Source organism: Alligator mississippiensis, chromosome 1 (assembly GCF_030867095.1).
Source record: "Alligator mississippiensis isolate rAllMis1 chromosome 1, rAllMis1, whole genome shotgun sequence".
Classification (NCBI taxonomy): domain Eukaryota; kingdom Metazoa; phylum Chordata; order Crocodylia; family Alligatoridae; genus Alligator; species Alligator mississippiensis.
Window position 1 is genome coordinate 424,852,295 of NC_081824.1, and position 23,042 is coordinate 424,875,336.

General features: G+C 43.5%; 1 protein-coding gene across 8 annotated transcripts in view; it reads right to left on the minus strand.

Annotated features, from left to right (window-relative positions):
- Positions 1-23,042, minus strand: part of FRY (FRY microtubule binding protein) — a 468,020-nt gene that overhangs the window by 168,072 nt on the left and 276,906 nt on the right. For all 8 annotated transcript variants that reach the window (XM_059717956.1, XM_019498273.2, XM_019498271.2 and 5 more), the window contains 5 exons: positions 18,621-18,724; positions 17,988-18,096; positions 16,620-16,706; positions 11,131-11,302; positions 6,969-7,101 (listed from right to left, as the gene is read on the minus strand). In XM_059717956.1, coding sequence (XP_059573939.1) covers positions 6,969-7,101; positions 11,131-11,302; positions 16,620-16,706; positions 17,988-18,096; positions 18,621-18,724 — 605 coding nt within the window. The remainder of the gene's footprint in view (positions 1-6,968; positions 7,102-11,130; positions 11,303-16,619; positions 16,707-17,987; positions 18,097-18,620; positions 18,725-23,042) is intronic.

Here is a 23,042-nt window from a genome sequence, read left to right on the forward strand (position 1 = left end):
AGTCCAGGGAACTGAGAAAGTACAAATTTCAGTCCAAACCAAGGACTGGGTTCCAAATCTTTAAATTTCCTAAGGGTGGGTTAGGTTACAACAACTGAGAACCTTCATTACAGATACTGTCACAGGATCAGTTCCTTCTTGTATTGTTTCCTGTGCTCTTTACAAATGCTTTTTTTTTCTGAGAATGTAGAAAGAGAAGAAATCCATCAGATAGTCTCCCAAAGAAGGCTAATTTGACTCAACTGCCCTATTATTTGGCTAGCTAGCCTCAATAATCCATATAGATAAGATCATCAAAGTGCAGTATTAGAGGTTGCACAGTCTTTCAGATAACATTACAAAATTACAGTAAGTAATTTTCACGTAACATTACTGTATTGCAGTAGTCCCTGGAGGCCCGAAACATGTTGAGGGCCTCGTTGTATCAGGTGTTCTACACCAGTAGGAGACAGCTCCTGCCTTGAAAGACTGAAAATCTAAATAGTATAAACATAGGGTGGGAAAGGAAAGAGAGGCTCAGTGAAGTGATCAGACTTGCCCAAGTCCATACCACAGTTTAGTGACAGTGCAGAGAACAGAATACAGACCTCCTCAGTTCCAGTTCAGTGTCTAGCCCATTAGATCACTCTTTCTAAATTATACAGGGAATTAAATATGAATATACAGTTCTCCTGGTAAGGAGCTGATGGCATGAATTGAATACATCTCCTCAAAAAAGACTGAAGTGAGGCTAAAGAATATCATCATTTTAATAAGTAACAGGTATAGAAAGGGCACAGAAAGTACTGATTCTTCTTATAATGGGACTATTCAAATTGAATGACAGCTTTGTGGCCCTACTTCAATGTCCTATTTCTCAACACATTTTAAAAAATTTATCAGCTTGAATCTGAATGGTGTTAAAAAAACTACCATGCTTAAGTGAATTTTTAATATATTCAGCTTCCAATATATGGTTTGTTGAAATTAGTTTTCATAATGAATTATTTCATACTTATCTCTACCTTACTCAAAGTGTACCATAACTTTAAAGTATATACGACTGAAGACAGATTTTCATTATCAAAGAGATTTAAACATACTTGGAAGAGACATCTCTATACTATGATTCTCATCTGAGAATTACACTATAACTAAATCTTTGTGATCTATACAAGTATTTCATTAATAATGAAGTAAAGAAATATTAAAACTACAGTAGTTTGCTTAGCAGTTGCCTGTCACCGCTGGGATTAGTTTCATATCTGCTTGAAAACAGATAAGCCGTGCTGGCTCACATATGCAGATGAATTCTGCAGAGATCCTTATGCAAATCCTACATTAAAAACTTAACTAGTATACAATTCTTTAGTGCTAGTCACTATGAAGGGTAATCAGTACATGCAATTATTATGAAGAGATGAAAATAACAGCTCAGATAAAACCATGTAAAGTAACAATCCTAGAAGAAAACTTTATGGGCACATCCACACATGCAAGCACATGCGATTGCAGCAGTTCAAATAGAAACGGTGCAAATTTGAGCCGGGGCTTTTTGCCTCAGTGCATGTGCCCAGACATGCACTTGGGTATAGGGCAAATTGTGACACTTGGGGCAAAATAACCCTCCCAGATCCGCAGCCAGGGGGAGCTAGAACCTGGGGTCAGCTCAGCAGTATAAAAAGCTGCCCTGTCCTGGCCCCATCAGTACAAAAAGCTGCCCTAGCAAGCAGCTGAGGGCTACTCACTCTCAGGAGCTTCTGGGGCCCAGCCAGTTGGTACCTGGGGACAGTACCCCTTGTGCCAGCTGAACTGCTGAAAGAGCCCTGAGAGTTCCCTGCACCCTCTACCCACTGCAGCAGTCTGGCAGCGGGGGCTGCTGCCTGGGTGTGACCTGCTGCCACCTGCCAGACCCAGATAGGGACTGCACAGCGAGTAGAGGCATCTGCTTCTCTGGGCCAGCTGCCAGTGGGCTGTGGCTGCAGAGTTGGCCTTTGTGCGGCACTGCTACCATGTGTGCCCCTGCCTAGCCATCTGGGCAGCTATTGCCTGGAAGATGTTCCCAGTGTGGTGGCCTGCTTTGAACTGTCAAAGCATGTCGTCTTGGCCCTAACTGGGTGGCTGTGGAGGGATGTGGGGGGCCGTGGGGTGTTTGGGTAGGTAAGGGTGGATTGTGGAGGGACTGAGCAGGGGCGCTGCTCAGGAGGGTTGGGTCCCCTGCCCCCTGCAGGGTGCAGCCCCCTGCACAGCTCACAGACAATCCCCCACAGGGCTTTAGCCCCCTCACAGGGGCCACAACCCCCCACAGGGTTCACAGCCTCCCCCACAGGGACCGCAGCCCCCCAACAGGGGCCATTTGGCCCCCACAGGGGCTACCACCCCCCTTGCAGGCCCACATGCCCCACCCCCATTTGCTCCCCCAGCCCCCCCCAGATTGCTTCCCTGCCTGGCCCCATCCCATGCCAGCTCCTGCAGGACCCCCAATGGCTGCCCCACCCAGCTCCAGCCTCCTGGCACTTCAAAAAAAGAAAAGAAAAGAAAAGACAAAAAAAAAGCCTTGCACTCACCGGCAGTAGCAGGGGCTGTGTGGCCTTGTGGCAGAGCCCCCCTGTGCAGCACAGTGCAGCAGGGGGCAGCGGGGCCCAGCCTCAGCTGCCTGGCACCCATACTTCCACTACCCCATTGGGCAGATGTGGGAGGGGTTCGTTAGCAGGGCTCCAGGTAACTCCCCACACTGTCAGGCATCTGGGACCACTGCGGTTGTCACCTGGGCCCCGTGCTGCATGGGGGGGCTCTGCCACAGGCCCCAGTGACCCTGATGGCAGCTGCTACTGCCAGTGAGTGTGGCCTTTTTTTTTTTTTTTTTTTTTAATTGCAGGGATGCTGGGGCTGGGTGGGGCAGCGATGGGGGGGACTCAGGGGGCAGGCAGGGGATGGGGCCGGGTGGGGTAGTGATCAGGGAGGCTTGGGGTGCAGGCAGGGAATGGGGCTGGGTGGGGCAGCCATCATGGGTCTGGGGGAGTGGGCAGGGCCAGCGGCAGTCTCTCCGTGGTCCCCGCCTCCTCTTCCAGCTCCCCTACCCTCTACTTACTGACAGGAGCCTAGGTCCAGCTCCCTGCGGCTGGCATGCAACCTGCCCCGCACAGGTAGCCAGCGTGCTTTAGCACCGGGGTGAGGGCCAACGATAGAAGTGTTCTGGCTGGGTACCAGAGCATCTCTGTGGAGGACCCAGACTCCAGTCCCTTCTAGGCATGGTCCGGGACCATGCCCTGCCCCGCTTTTTTCCTCTACTGTTTTTTTTTACCCCTGGATATCCAGGGGTCTTATTTTGCCCCCACACTGCAAATCTGCAGCACAGCAAACATTTTTTCGTTCCTGTACATGCCTCTTGCAGCGTATCATAGGGTGTGTGCTCATCTGAACACTCCCAGTGAGGGCAAATGTAAAAATACTTATAAAGTCTTTGAACTGTTCTAGTAGTTCAGCAGTTGCTCAAAGACCCAACACAAAAGGACCAAACCAGAAACTCAAGTTCAGACCACACCTTGACTACTTGGTATTTTGTAGACGCAACATACCAGATTTTTAATTTCTAGGAGTGCCTTATAACATGGCTCTCCAGTGATCTTTTTGGCTGTCTCAAAAATCCATGTGATGGATTCTGAACACAGTTACTTTTAGCTGTAAGGACAATGTTTATATGTAGACAATAGATATTATTTAAATAACATCAAACTATTATAAAAGCCTTAGTTTGTCTGTCTGTGTGTCCGTTTGTCCATAACACCGTCTTCGCACTCTGACTAGCTGTCTTGGCAGCCAATCGGAGTGCTCCAAGAGCGTTCAGACTGCAGGTGGCAGCAGTGCCGCAGCAGAGCATTGCAATGACGGTAGGGACAAAGCGGATGGGGAGTGCTGAGGCCAGCACAACTGGCCTTGTCACCCTCCCCCCCGCCCCTGTGGAGGAGGCGGGGGCAGCATGAGGTGGGCAAGAAACAGGGTTGGACCCGTGGCAGCAGCACAAGGTGTGGGGGAATGGGCCCGGGCCCAGGCCAGGCGTGGTGTGGGGGAAGAGCCGGTTTGGATGCTGCCATGATGGTGGGGACAGAGGGGAAGGGGCAAAGGGGCGAGGCCTTGTCCCCTGCTCCAGGGAGGTGGTGGAGAAGGAGCAGACAGAGCAGGGGGGGATGAGGCCAGCAGTGCTGGTCTTATCCCCCACCCCTTGCTCCCTGGATGCAGCGGTGGCATGGGGTGCTGGGTGGTGGCACTCTGTCTGCACCCCCACACATCATTCATGGGGAAGGGAGGCAGGCAGATGCAGGCCAGATGGATGGGGAAGGGGAAGTGGGCCCAGCCCCAAAACGGTGGCAGGGAGGGGGGATGTGCTGGGCCCAGCCCGGTCCGGTCCCGAAACAGCAGCAGGCAGGGTGTGTGGGGGAGTGCACCTGGACCCAAAACAGTGGCAGTGGGGCGGGGGGGGGTTGGCCCTCCAGCAGAAGGGGGGAAAGGGGTAGCAGGCCCGGTCCTGAAGGTGGGGGCCAAGGGGGGCCAGACGCAGGCCTCTGTCCCCACCCGCAACCCCCATCAGTCTTGATTGGCAATTGACTAATTTATATATAAATAATTGCTCTTTCCCTGCTCTATGCAGCCATAACTCTGGACAATTATTTTTTCGTTCACTCTTTCTTTCCCCAAAGTAAGTTGTGTGTCTTACTTCGGAGCATGTGGTCTGTGAGAAAATATGGTATATTAAATCAGAGTAGAAAGGTGTTTTTTTTAACTGTAGAAAACTTTAGACCACTCAGGAAAGAAGTCTCTAGGTTGAAAGTGGGTGTCAATCTAAGACCAGGTATATAGTTTATTACTACGTAAAAATCTACTTATTATTTATAGGTAAATACAAGTCCCAAAATATGGTGTAAGGAAATGTCTTTTCTTTCAATGACTTTAATGGGAATAGTCATAATAGCAAATACTATATCCAGTAATAAGTGTTTGCAGAGGCAGTCTCTACATTCAGAGGTATTACTAATGCTACCAAATAAATACTAATAAAATAATCAGATATTACAAACAGCCATGTTTGAGGATAGTTCAGCCACTTGTGATCCCTTCTGATACAAAATAAGCTTTATGGGCATTTATACGCATACCTTTTTGTCCTGTGAGACACTGGAGATCTGGTGGGTCAGAGCAGACTTGATTAATTGAGTCTGCTCTGCATGAGAGTGGATGTGCACTGTGCTGCATCGAATGCAGTTTTATAAGCAGTGAAATGAATGTCAACGAACAGAAAATGGTGGCTGTGCGCTATTGAACTAAAACACCTTTGAGGTGTTCAAAAGCATGCCACCGCCATTTTCTCAGAGCTGACACGCATTTTGCTGCTTATACAACTGCATGTGACTCAGCTCTAGGCACTATTAAAAACACCCAGCACTGCAGTGCGACCATATGTACAAATGCCCTATTTGTTTCTGCTAAAATGGATTTAAAATGTTTAGTGACTAATATTAGACATTTTATAAATGTCATACTGGCCATGCCAGTTTTAAAACTTAAAATTTATAAAATTATATATGTACTAAAACTAACAGCTAAGAACTCATAAATAGTATATAATTTCAGGAAAACTTACAACTGTGTGAATAAAATAAGAGTTAGATAAATATAACATAGGCATTATATATCAGGTCATGGAAGCATGGAGGTTTATTAAAAATATATATATTATTATCATTTTGGTTATTTTAAAATGTGACTAATAATAACATCCAATCTATATTTAGTGCTTTTCATATCAACATGATTTTGGATTAAGACTATAAATTAAGCATCTGAAATAAATGACATTATAAGGCAAATGTGTTCTCACATATGTGCTTCCTGAGGAATTGTTATGTTGCTTTAGAACTCTAGGTTGGCTTTATTTCATTTAGACACAGGACACAACAAGAAAATATTGCTAATTAATATACCCAGGCCTTTGTGTCAAACTTACCTGTTTGCATTTCTTTCATGAAGAACATTCACCAACATCCTAACCTTCATTTTTTAACCCCTTCTTAACAAGAAACAGGGTGGGCCTGCTTGGGCTGGTATTTGTTAATCAAATAAAGGAAATTTACAAGAAAAATCAAATCTTTTTCTGTATTTTGTACACTACAGACTGACTTCATAGGTTTTGACTAAGCAATTACCTCTTGGAAAGAAAGTGTGAGTGTCAAAACCTTTTTTTTTCCTAAAAAGTTCAGATACTCCAAATGCTCAAATGAAATGGCTATGAGCATCAGAGACCATTTCCATGAAAGAATACATCCAGCATAACATTTCAAGCTGAAATATTAATATGATTATAGTAACATAGCACATATGGCATTTAATGAAAATGAAAGAAGACCTGAAGAGCTTACAGGCTAATGTAGGCATATAGAGCAAAAAAAACAGTCAGGCAGACATGAGGAATTTCAAAACAAAGATTAAGCACAGTCATAATTGTTGGATTTCAAGCAATTAGTATAGTTGGTTTGCCATTTGCTGTACTGCAGGAAATTCGCCATCTTGTCTAACAAATTATTAAAGCCCGCAAAAATCTACAAATTTCCAGCCCTGTCTCATTGCCATAGGTCTCTATTGGCCCGACTCCCTAGTTTTCCTTTTTTTCCCCCTACCACCTTCCCATTACCAAGATTCTGACATAATTCTAGCTATTTAGGGGAGAGCCAATGTAAGTCCTGCACTGCAAACAAATGCTGAAATCCAGAAAAACAAAGATACATTTCCTAAGAAAAAGAGCAGCCCTCATCTTCCTTGTTGTACACAAATATCAGTGACTCTGGCAGAAGGTATTTCAAGTATACATAAACAAACTGTTCGTTCTTGTTGCACGTTATCTTGGTGACAGCTAAGACAGGACTGCAGAAAGGTTTGGAAGACATAAAACAGAACTTTTATGTTTTAGTCAAACAGGATTTTATTTTAACACTCACGTGATCATATCTTCAGGTTCTTTGTTCAACATCTGTATGTTTGTTAACATCATGCATCGCCCCACTTCCTTATCAAGGTGCCTTAGTATGTTGTCTACAGCTTTTCTTACTTGAGAATAATATAATGACATACCTGTAACAATATGCATTAAAGTTACATTTTTAAAAGAACAGAATATTAACAGATACATGCATTTTAAAGAAGAACATAGTTACTCAAGCAGTGTAAATATATATATAACAATTTTAATCATGATATGACCAATTAGCCTCAGCTATTTCATTCTAATTCAGCATCTCACAGGCTGTGTACAAATGGCCATTTCTACCACTAGAAATTATTCCAGGAGAGGGAACAGCACAGATGTTCAGTCTGCAACTGCCCCTTCTTCCCTGCTCCTTGTGCCTTCCCTCTGACTGGGATCATTGTGGTCTGGGGAAAGTGTGGGCTGCTTCAGTCCTCCTGTTCCCAGGAGACTGGAGCAGTGGGGCAAAGCCCCCTGCCCGCTATACATACCTGGGACTCCAGTGTAAGGACTAGGCTGGGGCTTAACTCCACAATTCCAGGGAGAGCTTCCCCAAGTCTATCTCCCAGTCTAGCTAGCTTTCCCTTGCCCTCTCCCCACCCATGCTGCTCAGCTGATTGGTGGGGGGCAGGCCATAGGGAAGCCAGCCAGGTAGGAACCAAGCTCATGGAAAGTCTCCCTAAACCTGACTTTTAAATTGTCACCCCTGCTGCACAGCTGTGTGTGTAGCAGGGATGAGGGCAAGTAGAAGCAGACAAGGGAAAGTGCTGCTGCCTGCACTTGGCTCTCAGTGCTTGACAGCTGATTGAAGGGAATGGCAGGGCAAAGTCCCTGCTCACTTCTTACAGCAAGAGTTCTGGTGTGGGAAGCAAGAGAGGTGGGCAGCTGGTGGCTGCTCCTCCCTTTCCCTCTTAGTCTATGGGAGGGGCAGGAGCAGCTGTTCCTGTGACTTCTCCAAACTAGTGTAACCAGGTCTCAAGAAGGCACAGGAGCTTTTCCCCTGGCCAGAAAAAAGTGTACTGACATTCAGTCTCCTGGGAGTATATCTCCTAGGAGTGATTTCTATCTGGTTATTTTTCTCCTGTATCAACCATTTTCCTTCATTTTGCTTGGACATCTGTACACTTTTCGTTTTTACAAGGAGAATGGTGATTCTCCCAGTAGAAACTGAACATCTTTACATGACCATAGTGTGTAGTGCCTAACTAAGTCATGCAGAAAGGAACTTATGCAACATGAAGAAAGGTGGCCAAAATCCATCCTTAAATGGTTAAATAAAATCTGGATATGAAATAATTCTATTCCATAGCTCAGAAAGTTTTATATATTTTAGCCCCGAAAAACTGGTAAAAATAAAGGCTCTAAGCCAGCAGCTAGTTTTTAAAATTAACAACTAATAAAAGTTTGAATTACCTCCCAGAATACTCTGTGGGTGCATCTACATGTGTTATCAATGCACTAAAATAAACTCCACTGGTATTCGCACCAGAGTTTATTGCTCCCAGGTGCAGCATTTACATGTGCACCCAGAACACAGCATGTTGAGCTGGGGCAGCCCAGCCCCAGCTGGCAGGGAGCCTAGGGGGCCAGCCTGCCAGTCTGGAGCTGCTCCACCCCAGCTCACTGTGCTGCAGAGGGACCAGCTGGGGCACGAGGGTGCTACAGTGCAGACTAGCTGGCAGGCAGCCCTCAGACTGTAGCACCCTCATGCCCCGACAGCCCAGGTCTGCTTCTGCACATGCATTTTGGCGGCCACGTTGTGCTACATGTATAGATGTTGACACATTACCGCAGAGCTAATTAGTCAGCTTTGCAGTAAAGTGCACCTGTAGATGTGTCCTCTTAGTATGAAACTAGGTCTAGTTGTTTTGTATTACATACACTATGTCTCATACTGTGATAAAGTAGCATATAAAATAATTTAAGAAATAAAAAATTAAACAAATTTTGCCTCTGTTAAACTGGAAAATACAATCTACTTTCTCATTTTAAGCTGACATTTCTGAAGTATCCAAAGAAAAGTTCTCTGTCATCACCAAGGAAGAGGTATCTCTCTATATGCTTTTCTCCAGCCATTTCTCTTTCTACTGGATAAAGTCTGTGTAGGTTCAGAACTCCAAAATAACCCCAACTTTTAAAATCCTTGATATGATCTAAATTCCAAGGTAGTGAAGGAAACAAACAAAAACATATAAATAATCTAGCACGGTTTTATATTACTTGTACTTAATAGTAAGTAATTATAGGATTGGACCTTATTTTATGGCAGCCTTACTTTCATGATTATCTAAAGCAGGGCTGTCCAAGCTGTTGACCTGTGGGCTGCACACAGTCTATGAGAAGTTCATTTCCAGCCCCTTGGGTTTCATGTAGATGCTGCTGTATAACTGTTGCAGCTGGGCTCTCCGGGCTCCCTCTCCCTCCTCTCGCTGCTGCTTCCTGCTGTAGAGTATTGGAGGGGGAGGGAGATGGGAGCATCCATGCAGCATGTGGCCCTTGCTGGTGTGGCCTGTGGGGGCTTAAAAGTTGGACAGCCCTGATCAAAACCAATGATGGTTGATATCAGGGAAGGTATGAGAGGGGATGGATTGTTCTAGATCAGTGTTTCTCAAACTGTTGGTCGCAACCCAAAAGTGGGGCATAAGAATATATGAAAGGGTCTTAAACAAACTTCCAGTTGGTCTAATAAAAGGTATCATTTTGGAACCAAGAGTTCTAGTTTTTTATGTGTCTTTTTGTCTCAGACCAACAAGTACCAAGTACATACCTGAAACACAGAATATGCCGAATTTTAGCCGATTTTGGATTTTAAACTTCATTGCAGAACAACAAGGAAGTTTTTTTACCTCCCTGCTTGCCATCTGACACCTCAAGGGAAGGAATTCTACCTGATCAACACATCAAAGAGCTACTCAACACAGCTCACAAAGACACTCTCATGGACCCAGAGGGACAGCCTTTCATCTTCAGCTCCCTCTATGCAGAAATGAAGTTTATTTCCTACCTATGGGAACTTTTTACCATCTGGTATCATCTACACTTTCCCAGAGCCTGATGAAGGCTCTTTGATCCCAAAAGCTTGTAGAAAAGGACAATTTTCTTGTCATTTTCCAGTTGGTCTAATAAAGGGTATTGTTTTGGAACCAAGAGTTCTAGTTTTTTGTATGTCTTTTTGTCTCAGAGCAACACAGCTACCAAGTACACCCATAAAATGGATCAATACACTTAAAAAATGGATTCTCCTTTAAAGGAGAAAAACGTGGAAAACCATGGCTTTTCCCTGGTAGGCTAGCAGAGTTCCAGCCTGCAAGGGGCTGCGTGGGGCCTCCCATGCCCCACATACCACACACACAACCCTTGGCCCACACATTGGGGGGCTGGGGCCTAAGAATGGGGGGCAGCAGGTCGGGAGTGAGGGGCACTGGGTTGAGACTGCCCATCAATGTTTACAAATGAGTCGCGGTACAAAAAAGGTTGAGGACCACTGCTCTAGACATGCCCTGTATATATACTCTTCCTCTAAAGTATCTGCTACTTGCTACCATTGGAGATAGGCTACTGGATCAGATGAACCATTGGTCTGAGCAAGCATGGTACTTCTTATGTTCCTTTCTGCTATAGCCCATAGAAATCTGGATCACTGGTTTAAAATACACAGTGAATGCTTTTCAAAAGGGTTTTTTTCCAGTTTGACATTGGAATGTGTTTCTTAAATTGTTAGATATCTAAGTGCAACTATTTCATTCAGCTATTTCATTTTAGCAGAGAAGCTAAATAAACCTAGATATTCAGCATTCAAAAGAATATCTATCTATATATGAGTTTTATGTTAATCCTATAAAAATACTAATAACTGTTGGAATAACCATCAGTGCTATATCTAAATACATTTACTGAGTATATTATGCAATACATTACAAGACACAAATTTCAGTTAATAGTATTAATCAGTCTAAAGAATGTATTTCTCTAAGTATACATGGTAAAATAAAGCATATACATAAATACTTAACTATATGAAAATATTCTACTAATTCACTTAAGATTCCTATACATGCTGATTCTAGTCATTCTGCAAGTTTTCACATTGCCTTAACATTGCACATTGTTTATTATGCCAAGTGCCTGTTACTGACCTATCATTTTAGCTTCCTCCTCTGTCAGGGTTTTGCTCAAGTAAGTTTTCTTCACTCTGAGAGTGTTTCCAGAGGGAAGGACAGCTCCAGTAACTGGCATTGGAGGTTCACCATCTTTTTGCTGTAAGCTATCAGCAATTACCAAGAAAGCTCTCAGACCAATATTCATTCTCTGTGAATTTAAGAATGTGAATGAGTAGAATGAAGAAATATGCTCTTGTTACATAATGAAATGACATTTTTCAGAAATCAAATTTTGCTATATTAAACCTAATAAAGAATACAGATATTTCCATTTGCCAAAATTGTATAGGAAAATAGTTGATGATAAGCAGTAGGCCATAAAAACCCAGTTTAGGTATAGGATGGGCTGGTGCTTCCAACCAGGCCACTGCCACCACCATGGCTTTTGCCCATAACCCAGCCCGTGGGCAGAACTTCTGCCACCAGAACATGGCCAAACCCTGCCTGGCTCTACCACCAGAGCATGGCTCCATGGGCCAGATAAAATAAGTTGCCAACTCCTGGTATAGGAGGTTAGCATTTCTTTGTACATTTGTTACAAAAAGACTTTGAGTGCTGATAATTACAAAACATTTGTTGTAGTTGTGGTTGTCACAACCCAAAGTTGTGATTTTTGTTTGTGTGTGCGCTTCGGCACCGCTAAATTATTTCCTGCTATTTGTCGCTTTCTTTGCATGGTAAAGTTCTCTGCTGCGAGAGAGAACTCTGGTGCAACAGGGGATTTCCCGCCAAATTACAGCTTCTTTGCAGGGTGCATTTCTTTTGCATCATAGTGATACACGCTGCAAAGGAGTTCCTGCCATTTGTATTCGGATTCACGCCATATTATTGGCCAATTCCTAATATAGGCACACGTGGCGGCTAGCGATTGGCTTGCTGGCCGTACAAAAGGCTTGGGTAGTTTCCGCCCAAGCCGGAGGAGGGAGGAAGAGAGAGAGATTCTGTGTGAAGATCTCCAAGCGCTGTGGACCCTCGCGGACCCAACGCGCCTCCCCTAAGCAGGCAATAGAGGCAATAGAACCGAACTGACGGAGCTTTCGCTTCTAGCCTCTCCCCGTCACCGATCGCAATCCCAGACGTATCCCTTTCCTGTAACTTTGGACCCGCGGAGCCTAAGCAACTCCGGGGAACTTTTCGAACCTCGAACCGGACCCGCGGAGCTTGAATAACTCCGTGGGAGCAATCGATTTGTTGTGTTCCTCTAGCGAGGATCTAAGCGGGAGCTGTGCCTGGAAACCTATCCAGCCTACACCAATACCATCTTTGGGTGTAAGTAAACAATCTTTTCAATCAACCATTACGCCTCCGTAACTAATTCTAGCTCGCGCATAGCAAACCGCGCCGCCGGTTCTCTCCAACCCCGCGTGCCCGGGCTGCTGGCCACAGCCCGCATGCGCGAAGATGGGCCCGGCTCGCCCTCGGCTCGCACATGGCGACGGGAATGAGATCGGAATTGCTGCCGCACATGGCGACAAAGGTGGGATTGGGGCTCGGCCCGCACAGTGGTATAATAAATCAGTAAAATCTATTACAGTGCATTGTATTTATTTTAGACAATAAAAACATATTGAACAATAAAAATTAAAGCTGATCATCCCAGCATGGTTAAAATATGTTTAACAGAACTTTTTTCTAAACAATTAAAAAATTGTTTTTTCTCTAAATAACTTTGTAAAAATCTTTCCCAACAGTGCAGTTGGTATAATAAAAACCAATACACGATATTACCCACAAAAATCCATGCCTCTCACATATTTCCTGGACCATAACAGATGCAAAATCACTCCAACTTTAAGTAACAAAACTAATGTACAACATGTGTTTTGCTGTTTTGTTATTTAAAATATAATAATGTGAGCGGCCTGCTTTTCTACATTATTTTGTCATTTTGATACATGGGCCAAGTGTGAGACTTTTTATGAAAACTGTCCCAAAAGTTTCAGAGATAATTCACACCTGCCCAGAAAGAAAAATCATACCTGCAATTGAAAGAAAAATCAATCCAGATTCACTTGAAACACCTTTCTTTTATAACTCTATATAGCTCTTTATGTATATTTCTTTGTATATATGTTTGCAGTTGGAACTCAATAATGTTCTTTTATAGCCCTGCAGCTGAGTACTGTTTATTTCAGTGGTCACATAAAAAGAAAGGTAAATTCCTCAGAAGACCATAAGGCTAACCATGCTCTACAGGAAATTTGAAAAGGCACTCCATGCCAAAACTGTACACATAGGAAGAGCAAAATCTGCATGGAAAACCTAAAGGTGCCTATAGACGTGCTTGTTCACATTCTAATTAGAACGTGTCATTCTAATTAAATGCTCCAGCGTTGCCTCACCATCACATGTATTAAGCTGCCATGCATTTCAAAATGGGGGCGCTTTGTTTAAACTTTGTTGAATGAGCTATAGATAAAGCATCCCACAGCCATTTTGAAACATAGGAGCTTAATGCACATGACAGTGAGCTGTTTTAATTAAAGCAGCTGTTCAGAACCCATTCTAATGAAAACACCCTTTCCCACCCCCGAGCAGCTTAAATGATCTATATACTTTGGGCATCTGGGCAAAAAGCTCACTTCCAGTACTAACATGATACTATCGCCTCAGTGATGTCAACTTTGTGGAAGGGCATTCCAAAGTATTTATGTCCAGATCCTAATAGACATTTAAGACTCAGTATCTACTCACCCAAAAACCACAGCTCTAACCTCAGGAAGGAGCCCTGCATTATGGCTCCTGCTTCCAATACTGCTTATACATTTTATCTACAGACCATGGGTGGATTTTGTACAGGGGTGGAGGGTGTGGGAGCAACACCCAGTGCTGCAGGTGTTCCTGCACCCCCTGCTTCCAACTTCCCCCTCTCGTGCCCTGGGGCAGGCAGACTGCATTGTGGGAGTAGCAACCAGGGTCTTTTTTAAGTTCTGCAATCAGATAAGAATCTTCCCTCCTTCCTCCTTTCTTTCTTCTTCTCCATGTACATTGGCACATCCCCCCTCTTCACCCTCTGCAACATTTTCCCCTTCTCTGCCCACTGCTGCTGGTGTCCCCACTATCCCCAGCTGACCCAGGGGTGGGAGTAAGAGGATTCTCCAGAGCCACTCCTGCCCCATTATAATTGAGCTGCATGTGGAGCCACACTTGGCCAGAGGCAGCAGCAGTGGTGGTGGCAGTGAATGGGTTGCCTTCCCCTGTGCCTGCTCCAAGGCTGGAGGGGAACACCTGGGGGGATCAGGCAGGGAAGAGAAATCTACCTACTGCTGCCTCTGTCCCCAGCCGAGCCCACCTTCATAGATTTAATAGATTTCATAGACATTTGGGCTGGAAGGGACCCCAGAGGATCACTGAGTCCAGCCCCCTGCCCCATGGTCAGGAAGTCAGCAGGGATCATAGGATCACAGCAAGATAAGCATCCAAATGTGTCTTGAAGGTATTCAAAGTGGGTGCTTGAACTGCCTCCCGTTGGCAGTCTATTCCAAACCTTGGGGGCTCAGACAGTAAAGAAGTTCTTCCTTATGTCCAGCCTGAATCGGTCGTGGCAGAGTTTGTGACCATTTGATCTTGTCATCCCTTGGGACACTCTGGTGAACAGACGTTCCCCCAGATCCTAATGAGCACCTCTGATAAACTTATAGGTGGCCACCAGATCACCCCATACCCTGCACTTTTCTAGGCTGAAGAGTCCCATGGCTCTCAGCCTCTCTTCATAAGGTCTGTTTTCCTGACCTCTGATCATGTGCATGGCTATCCTCTGCACTCTCTCAAGTTTCTCCACATCCTTTTTGAACTGTGGAGCCCAAAACTGGACGCAGTACTCCAGCTGCGGCCTCACCAAGGACGAGTACAATGGGAGAATGATGTCCCAGGATTTGCTTGAGAAGCATCTATGGATGCAAGCCAGCGTTTTGCACGCTTTACTAGCCACAGCATCACATTGAAGGCTCATGTTCATCTTGTGGTCAATCATGACCCCCAAGTTCCCTTCATCTGTAGTGCTAATCAGCATAGCACTGCTGAGCCTATTAGCATGCTGCAGGTTTTTCCTCCCAAGGTGGAGAACCTTGCATTTTTCAGTGTTGAACACCATCAGGTTCTCATCCACCCATTTCATGAGCCTGTCAAGATTTGCCTGGATCACCCTCCTGTCCTCAGGTGTGGATACTTTACCCCAGAGTTTGGTGTCGTCGGCAAACTTGGCCAGTCCTCTTCTGACACCAATGTCTACATCATTGATGAAGATGTTAAACAGTATAGGCCCTGGGACAGAGCACTGAGGGACCCCACTGGTGACCGTGCACCAGGATGATTGGCTTCCGTCAACCACCACCCTCTGGGTCCTGCCGCGGAACCAGTTCCCCAGCCAGCAGATCGTGGAGAAGTCAAGGCTGCAGTTAGCCAGTTTTACCAAGAGGTGATCGTGGGATACCAGATCGAAAGCTTTTTTAAAGTCAAGATATCAATCTCTTCCCCCTTGTCCAGGTGATAGGTCACCTGGTCGTAAAAGGAAATGAGATTGGCCAAGCAAGACCTACTCGCCACAAACCTGTGCTAGGTATCCCTCAGGATATTGCCGTCAGCTAGTCTGTTAAGGATGGCCTCTTTGATAAACCTTGCCATGGAGTTTGCCTGGAATGGGTAGGAGTGGCTCTGGAGCCTTCCCCCACCTCTGCCCTCAGGACATCTAGGCGCAGAGGTAGCAGGGGAATGGTAGGGAGGGGAGGTGTGACTGATCACAGAAGGGAACAGAGGGAATAATTCTTACCTGATTCAGGGACTTAGGAAAAAGTCCTTGGCTGCTGCTACCTCCTGAAAGGAAGAAATGTATCCAGACCACTGCATCCTTTCTTGTTATGCCCTTGCTACAAACTATTTAATGCAAAGTGCAAAAACTAACACTTAAGTCCATAAAGAGTCATGCTGAAGCTGGGGGAGGGGGGGAGGGAGTTCTTTGTGGGTACCATGATACACTTCTATTTGCACTTGTGCATGTTTCACTTCCTATTTTGGCTTGTATTTTTCTTTTCTGCTAACTTATTTCTTAGGCTCCTTGGATTTTTTTACTTTAATTATTTACTCGGTTTCAGTCAAATTAATTTCTGAAATGTGCTTGGATTGTACAGGGTGTTTAATTTTTATAAGTAAAATTATTTTAGTTCTTAAATGTAACAAAAGCAGAGCAATGATAAGCCAATGTGGTCCATAATTTTATTCTTGTTTCTCAACTTCACATTTGGTAATCATCTCTCAGTAGACACAACAGACAAATGTTCAACAGTGTGACAGTTCTGTTAATTTTATCATAACACAGGTACATAGATTTACTTTGCCAGTGCATCAGGTCCAAGATTTTGCCATTAACCCTGGATGGAAGTAAAACCATACCTATAAATGTACACAACATGAATAAGCCATAATACAATAAAAACCAAAAACTGTAAGAGTGTTGATATACATCATACCTCTGGATTGAGACTGAAAGCTTTTGCTGGTTTTCCAACACAAAGGAAGTCAAAGATAATTTCTTTCATTGCAAAATCTAAGCGCTCCTAAAGACAAAAAAAATGTACAAATCATATAAACCTAGTTATTGTTTCTTAATTCCTCAAAGGTAATGGCAGGATTGAAGCAGGATATAATCAGTTTTATTTAAATTTATATAGGGCCAGATTTTCAAAAGTATGCTTAATTCCATGTTGGGTCTAAATTTTGAACGGTGCCAAGCAACTCTGAAGGTACCTAAAATGGAAGTTTCTGGATATTAAATGTCTTAGTAATTCTGTATGCTTAATGTACATATCTAAATAGAAGAAGACCAGTTCTAACATCTGGCTTTAAATTATTTCAGGCTTACTTGATCAATCACTGTATTAACATGCTATTCTATAAAATAGGAAGCTGTGCACAGAAGTCCCAGTTCAACAAAGAATTTAAGCATAAATTCATTTCTATTCAACAAACATGTGCCGAAATCCTTTGCTTAACAGGGACATTACTCTGAATTGGAGCAACAGAGGAAGCTAGGCTTCTATTGATGAGTAGGGAGTTTAGGTGGGTAGCTCCCATTTGTATTAACGAAAATTATGTGTCCCTGAGCCTGAGGCATGGGCATCTTTACATGTGCTCCAGGGTGGGGGAGGGAGCTTTAATTAGAGTGGCCCTCAGGATCTGCTCTAGTTAAAGTGCCTGTAGCATCTCATATATTCAGTGTCCCATGCTTCAAAATGGCGGTGGGGGCACTTTAATTAAAGTTTGTTGAATGAGGTTTAGTTAGAGCACCCCTTCCCCCCACCATTTTGAAGCATGGGGATGCTGAATACATGGGATACCAAGGCTGTTGGAGCATGCAGACTTAATTAGCATGCATCAGAACATGTGTCTGGAATATGTATAGGTGCCCTAAGATCACATGCTCTCACATACTCTCAGATTCTCTTCTCACTTAAGTTTTTACACTAGTACAACTTCACTGCCCTGTGTAATATTTGATTTATTCCAGTGTCATATCAAAATAAGCCACATTATTTCTAGTGTTTAGTGTACAATTAGAGATGAGTGATCAATGGAGTCTTTGGTACACTGGAAATTAAAAAAAAATAATTTGAACTGAAAATTATCTTCTTAGACTTTTTCAAAGAATTGAAAAGTAAATTAAAAGAAAATTTTTGCCCAACTCACCCCACAATTCTACCATTCCTTCCTTTACCATAAAAGAAGTTTATCAATAATGGGACTGAATTAAGTGAGATAATACAAGGTTTAATTTCCCTTTAATAATTTACTAGGAAAATAAATTATTAATTATTTGGAAACACAGATCTTTTCCATACCTGTGCAATAAACTGTATAATTTTCACAAAGATGTTTAGAGGCATATCCCTTGGCACCACACCCCTTGACCCTTTGGGGAAAAGTGTTGTAACAATAGTAATAAGACGACTGAAAGAAAAGAAAAAAACAAGCATCAGGCACTGTTCCTGTCCTTGTAGGAATGGTGGTGAATCTTCTTTTTTAATTATCACAAAATGTGCCTACAAAATCTTGGTCCTTTTCAAAAAGCCCACAGTATGAAAACTCTTCCAAATTAAAAGATACAGTGAAACCTTTCTCTATTTTTTTTGTTTATAAGGTTGATTGAATTAATGTTATTTTGTTACCATGCCACAAGATCCACAATCCAAATGCTGACACCTGCTCTTCCAGTTTCTACTATATGCAGAAGCAAAGTCTTGCTGTCTATTTTCTGGTCCTTCCAAAAGTATAAGCTCTTGGTACAGTACTTGTAAAAAGCAGGAGTGCAATTATTGTCACAAAAGAAAATGTTATTGTGTTCATCTGGATGTGTCCTTATTTGACACTGGAAATACTTCTAGGTCAAGGGAACTCAGTGGAGCCACTGACTTCTGTATTGGAAATATCCACAGCAGAGAGGCCTGGTTTCAATTACAATTGCAGAACCTTACCTTTGGGTAGCTGTATTGCTTTCACATTTAATTCTAATCATGTAAACCCAGAGTAGTCTGTACAGAGATTCCAGTGCAACTCGAGCCATTTTTGGATCCTTGTTCTAGAAGAAAAAACATAAACAAGTAAAAGATTTTAGGTAGCTAAGTCTTAACTCGACCTTACTATTTTCTTTTTCTTGCAGCACAACCTATGCAGGAAGTTTGGGATGCATATTCATTCTTTGTGCATGCCAAGATTACAGGTTTCACCCTGGGCATCACAAAAAGATGTGGCAGAATGGAGCTGTTGGATGCTCAAATATAGCACATAGAATAATATACACAAAATTGTAACCACATAGAAATAAATCCTTGACATTTTAAAAAACTTTTATACAACTGACCCATTTTTTCCAAGATTGTTTAAGATGCCATGTATCCTAAGTGTTTGTTTTAGTGTAAAACAAGACGTGCTGCAATATTCTTTACTACAAAAAGCGTCTCTATTCAAATACAAAAGAAAATAACCTTTACTCTAGTTGACCTCTGGGATTTGTGTCAATACAGCTATTGTTCCATTTTTATGAACACTTGTCATCAAACATATACTTGGTAAATTATTTATTATATAATGCACACATTTAAACATGAAAGGGCAAAATCTGCACGTATGCATACCACGTAATAAATGCAACCACACAGGCCCTAGGCCAGTGGTTCTCAACCTTTTTAGATTCAAGGCACCCCTCAATGATTTATATTAGAACAGCAGTACCCCAACTGAAAACCACTGTTGTACCACCTATGCTTAAACCTACCTCAGTGGTTCTCAGCTAGGGTTTTGCTGCTGCCACCAGCATAGCCAGGTGGAACTGTCTCTTGTACCTTGTGCACAGCAAGATCAGGAAGGGTTGTGGTATGACCTTGTGTTTCTGCCTACGCTAGGGTTATCTGGTAAGGTTAAAATAGGCAGGAGCACCTGGTCTTGCTACAGCCTTTCCTGGTCTGACCATACACAGCATCTCTTGTACACAAAAGCATGTAGGGCAGAGGGAACCATCCTGTGCACCTCTGTTTCCAGGAGACGCTGTTCAGGATTGGACTGGAAACGGCTGCAGCAGGACCAGGTGCTCCTGCCTGCTTTAGACTTATCAAATAACCCTAATGCAGCAGGAGTGTATGCTCATACTGCAGCCTTTCCTGACCTGGCTGTGCACGAGGTACACAAAGCAGACCCATGTGACCGTAGTAGTGGTGATGCCCATGCTGCAGAACCCCTAAAAAGGCCTTATGGCCTCTCAATGTGCTGCAGCACCCCTGTTGAGAACCACTGCCCTAGATGGAAGTGTTGTTTGAAACATTTCAAACACCTCTGAAGTGCTCCAAATAGTGAGGGTACAGGCATGCATGGTCAAAGAAATGCTTAAAAAAAGATTCTCAAAAATAAGGAACTTCTTTGAAATGTTTCCTTTTGAAGCACTTCCTGAAACCTCTATACATTCTAGTGGTCCTCTGGTATCCCACAATGCTCTGCTAACTCCCCCACCATTGGCAGGGAAGGACAAAGTGGCAGACAGCCAGTGAGCACTCTCCTGCATACTCAGGTTTCCTTAGGACCCTCCTGAAGTTCTGGAGGCTAAGCAGCATGCAAGGGATCCTTCTGTCTAGCCCTCAGGCACATCTTGCATGCTTCTAGGAGAAGTTCCTAAAGACAGATGAACACACCAGAAAGTGCTCACTGACTGTCCATCCCACTCTATTCTTACCCCCAAAACCTCCAACAGGAATAGTCAGAGCACTGTGGGACGCTGGAGGACTGAGGAACCTCCTATCATGCCCCCTGGCTGGAAAGCACCATTTTGATGACTTTGAAGCTGTAGGGGAACAGGGGAAGGCTGCACATCTCTATAGCAGTGAAGCACTTACATTTTGAAGCATTCCAAATTTGAATAGAATTTGGAGTGCTCAAATGCATGTTTGTCTATGGCTTTCATAGATTTCATAGACATTAGGGCTGGAAGGGACCTTGCAAGATCATTGGGTCCAGCCCCCTGCCCAAGGGACAGGAAGTCAGCCAGGGTCAAATGATCCCAAAAAGATAGGCATCTGAGTTTTTTTTAAAGTATCCAGAGTAGGTACCACCTCTGGGAAGAGTCTATTCCAGGCCCTGGGGATTCAGACAGAAAAGAAGTTTTTCCTTATGTCCAGCCTAAAACGGTCTTCCTGGAGTTTGTGACTGTTGGACCGTGTCTTCCTGTGGGGTGCCCTGGTGATCAGACGTTCTCCCAGTTCCTGATGCACAGCCCTTATGTACTTATAGGCTGCCACCATGTCACCGCCTATGCTTTTTCAGGCTGAAGAGTCCCATGGCTCTCAGCCTCTCTTATTAAGGCCTGCTCTCTTTAAAGCTTCTCCACATCCTTTCTGAATTGCAGAGCCCAGAATTGGATACAGTATTCCAGCTGCGGCCTCACCAAGACAGAGTAAAGTGGGAGGATGACTTCCTGGGTCTTGCTTGAGATGCACTGGTAGATGCAAGCCAGAGTTTTGTTTGCTTTGCTGACTGTGGCATCGCATTAGCGGCTTATGCTCATCTTATGGTCAATCATGACCCCCAAGTTTTGCTCTTTAGATTGAAGAATGAGTCAGACCGGTTAACAGCTGAGGCTGACAACATCTGACTAGGATTTTTGGAAGAGTTTGAACTAGTAAAGTCTCTTGTTTTGTGTACCCTTTCTCTGATGTGATGCTCAGGAGGTGTTTTAACTTTAGGATGGATAACTGAGCATGTCTGCATCATACAGCCCTTGAGATGAAACATCAGTGCCCTCTTTAGTGGGCTCCTAGTCATTGATCCAGTTAAGTGCTACCTCTCACAGGGCACATCTACACGTTGCTCTATGGCGACGTTGTTACTGTGTTGCTACTGCATTGTCACTGCACCATGCTTTAGTACTTCTCTTTGGAGAATACTGTTCCGTACACATGAAGTACGGTTATTTTTAGCAGCTACTTTGCCATAACGGGGAAGCTCAGTGCAACAGTGAAGCAGTTGCTGGCCACATGTAGACACCCGTGGATGCTACATCACTGTAGCACATTGCTATGGCAATGTAGCATCATGTGTAGATGCACTCATAATGGCCTATTCAGGGCAAGTATGAAACCATATTTCATGGTATCTAGAACAACTGGTGGGACATGAATTTGATTATCATAGGGAAAAAAGAAGCAAGGTGAAACAGTGAAACAGAAATCATGACTAGAATACAGTTACCGAGGAGCATGTGCTATTCAGAAATGACAGAAATAAAGATAGATGGTAGATCTGCATTCCACATTAAAGATATGATGGACTGCAGAGAAATAAGGATTAAAATGGATGTGATTTGGGTCAAATGACTTTGGGAAGGATAGTAAAAGAGTTTCTACTGGCATAGTTCTGGGACTCTGCTACAGATCTGGATTTGTATGGGTTCCTACTATCTCGATTTAGATAGTGCAATCTGTAATATTATTAGAGTGATAAATAATAGCAGGAATTGTGTCATTAGGAGAGACTAACTTTTGATATGAAAATAAGAGGACAAATGCTAATAATAATGTAGGAGTCAGGTATTCTGTAATAGCTGAGAACTTTCTCATCAAGCAGTCACTGAAACAACAAGTGGCAATGCTATTTTGGACTTAACTTTAATAAGTAGTAAGGACCTTATATAAAAGCTGGTCACAGAAAATATGACTGGATTGAATCATCACCAGTTAATTCAGCTTAAGTAAAACAAGGAAAAATGAGAATGCGCATTTGTAAATAAGATACTTGATTTTTAAAAGGACAAACTTTGATAAACTAAAGAAACTAGTCAGTGATGTTAACTAGACTAAGGCAATCAGGGATTTTAATGCAGCAGCTTAGAATTTCTTTTGAGTCAATGCTGCAAAAACTGGAACAGGTGCAGAGAACAACTATTAAAATGATCAGGGGAACAGACAGCCTATCTTATGAGAGGAGACTAAAACAGCTTGGATGTTTAGTCTAGCAAAAATGAAGACTGACAGGGAATATCAATCTATAAATACATCAAAGGATAAAAACAGGGAGGGAAAAGAGGCATTAAGATGAAAGATAACACTGGCATAAGAGCAAGTGGGTATAAAATGGTCATGACTAAGGTTGGGCACTGGAACAAATTTTCTTACCATCTGAGAAAATAGGTTTGGGGACTTCTCTGGTACAAACAGTGGGGGAAAAGACACAAATACCCTTAGATATAGTTTGATCAGGCTAGGCTATGAAAGGGCGTATACTAGCATGATTGTGACAACAGGGGCACTAGAGTCAGTGACCCAGGAGGTCCCCTTTAGTCCTGGGTTTCTATAGAGAAATCTCCAGGTTTAGCTACTCCCTGTCAATTCACACTTCTGCCCTCTTTTCACTTC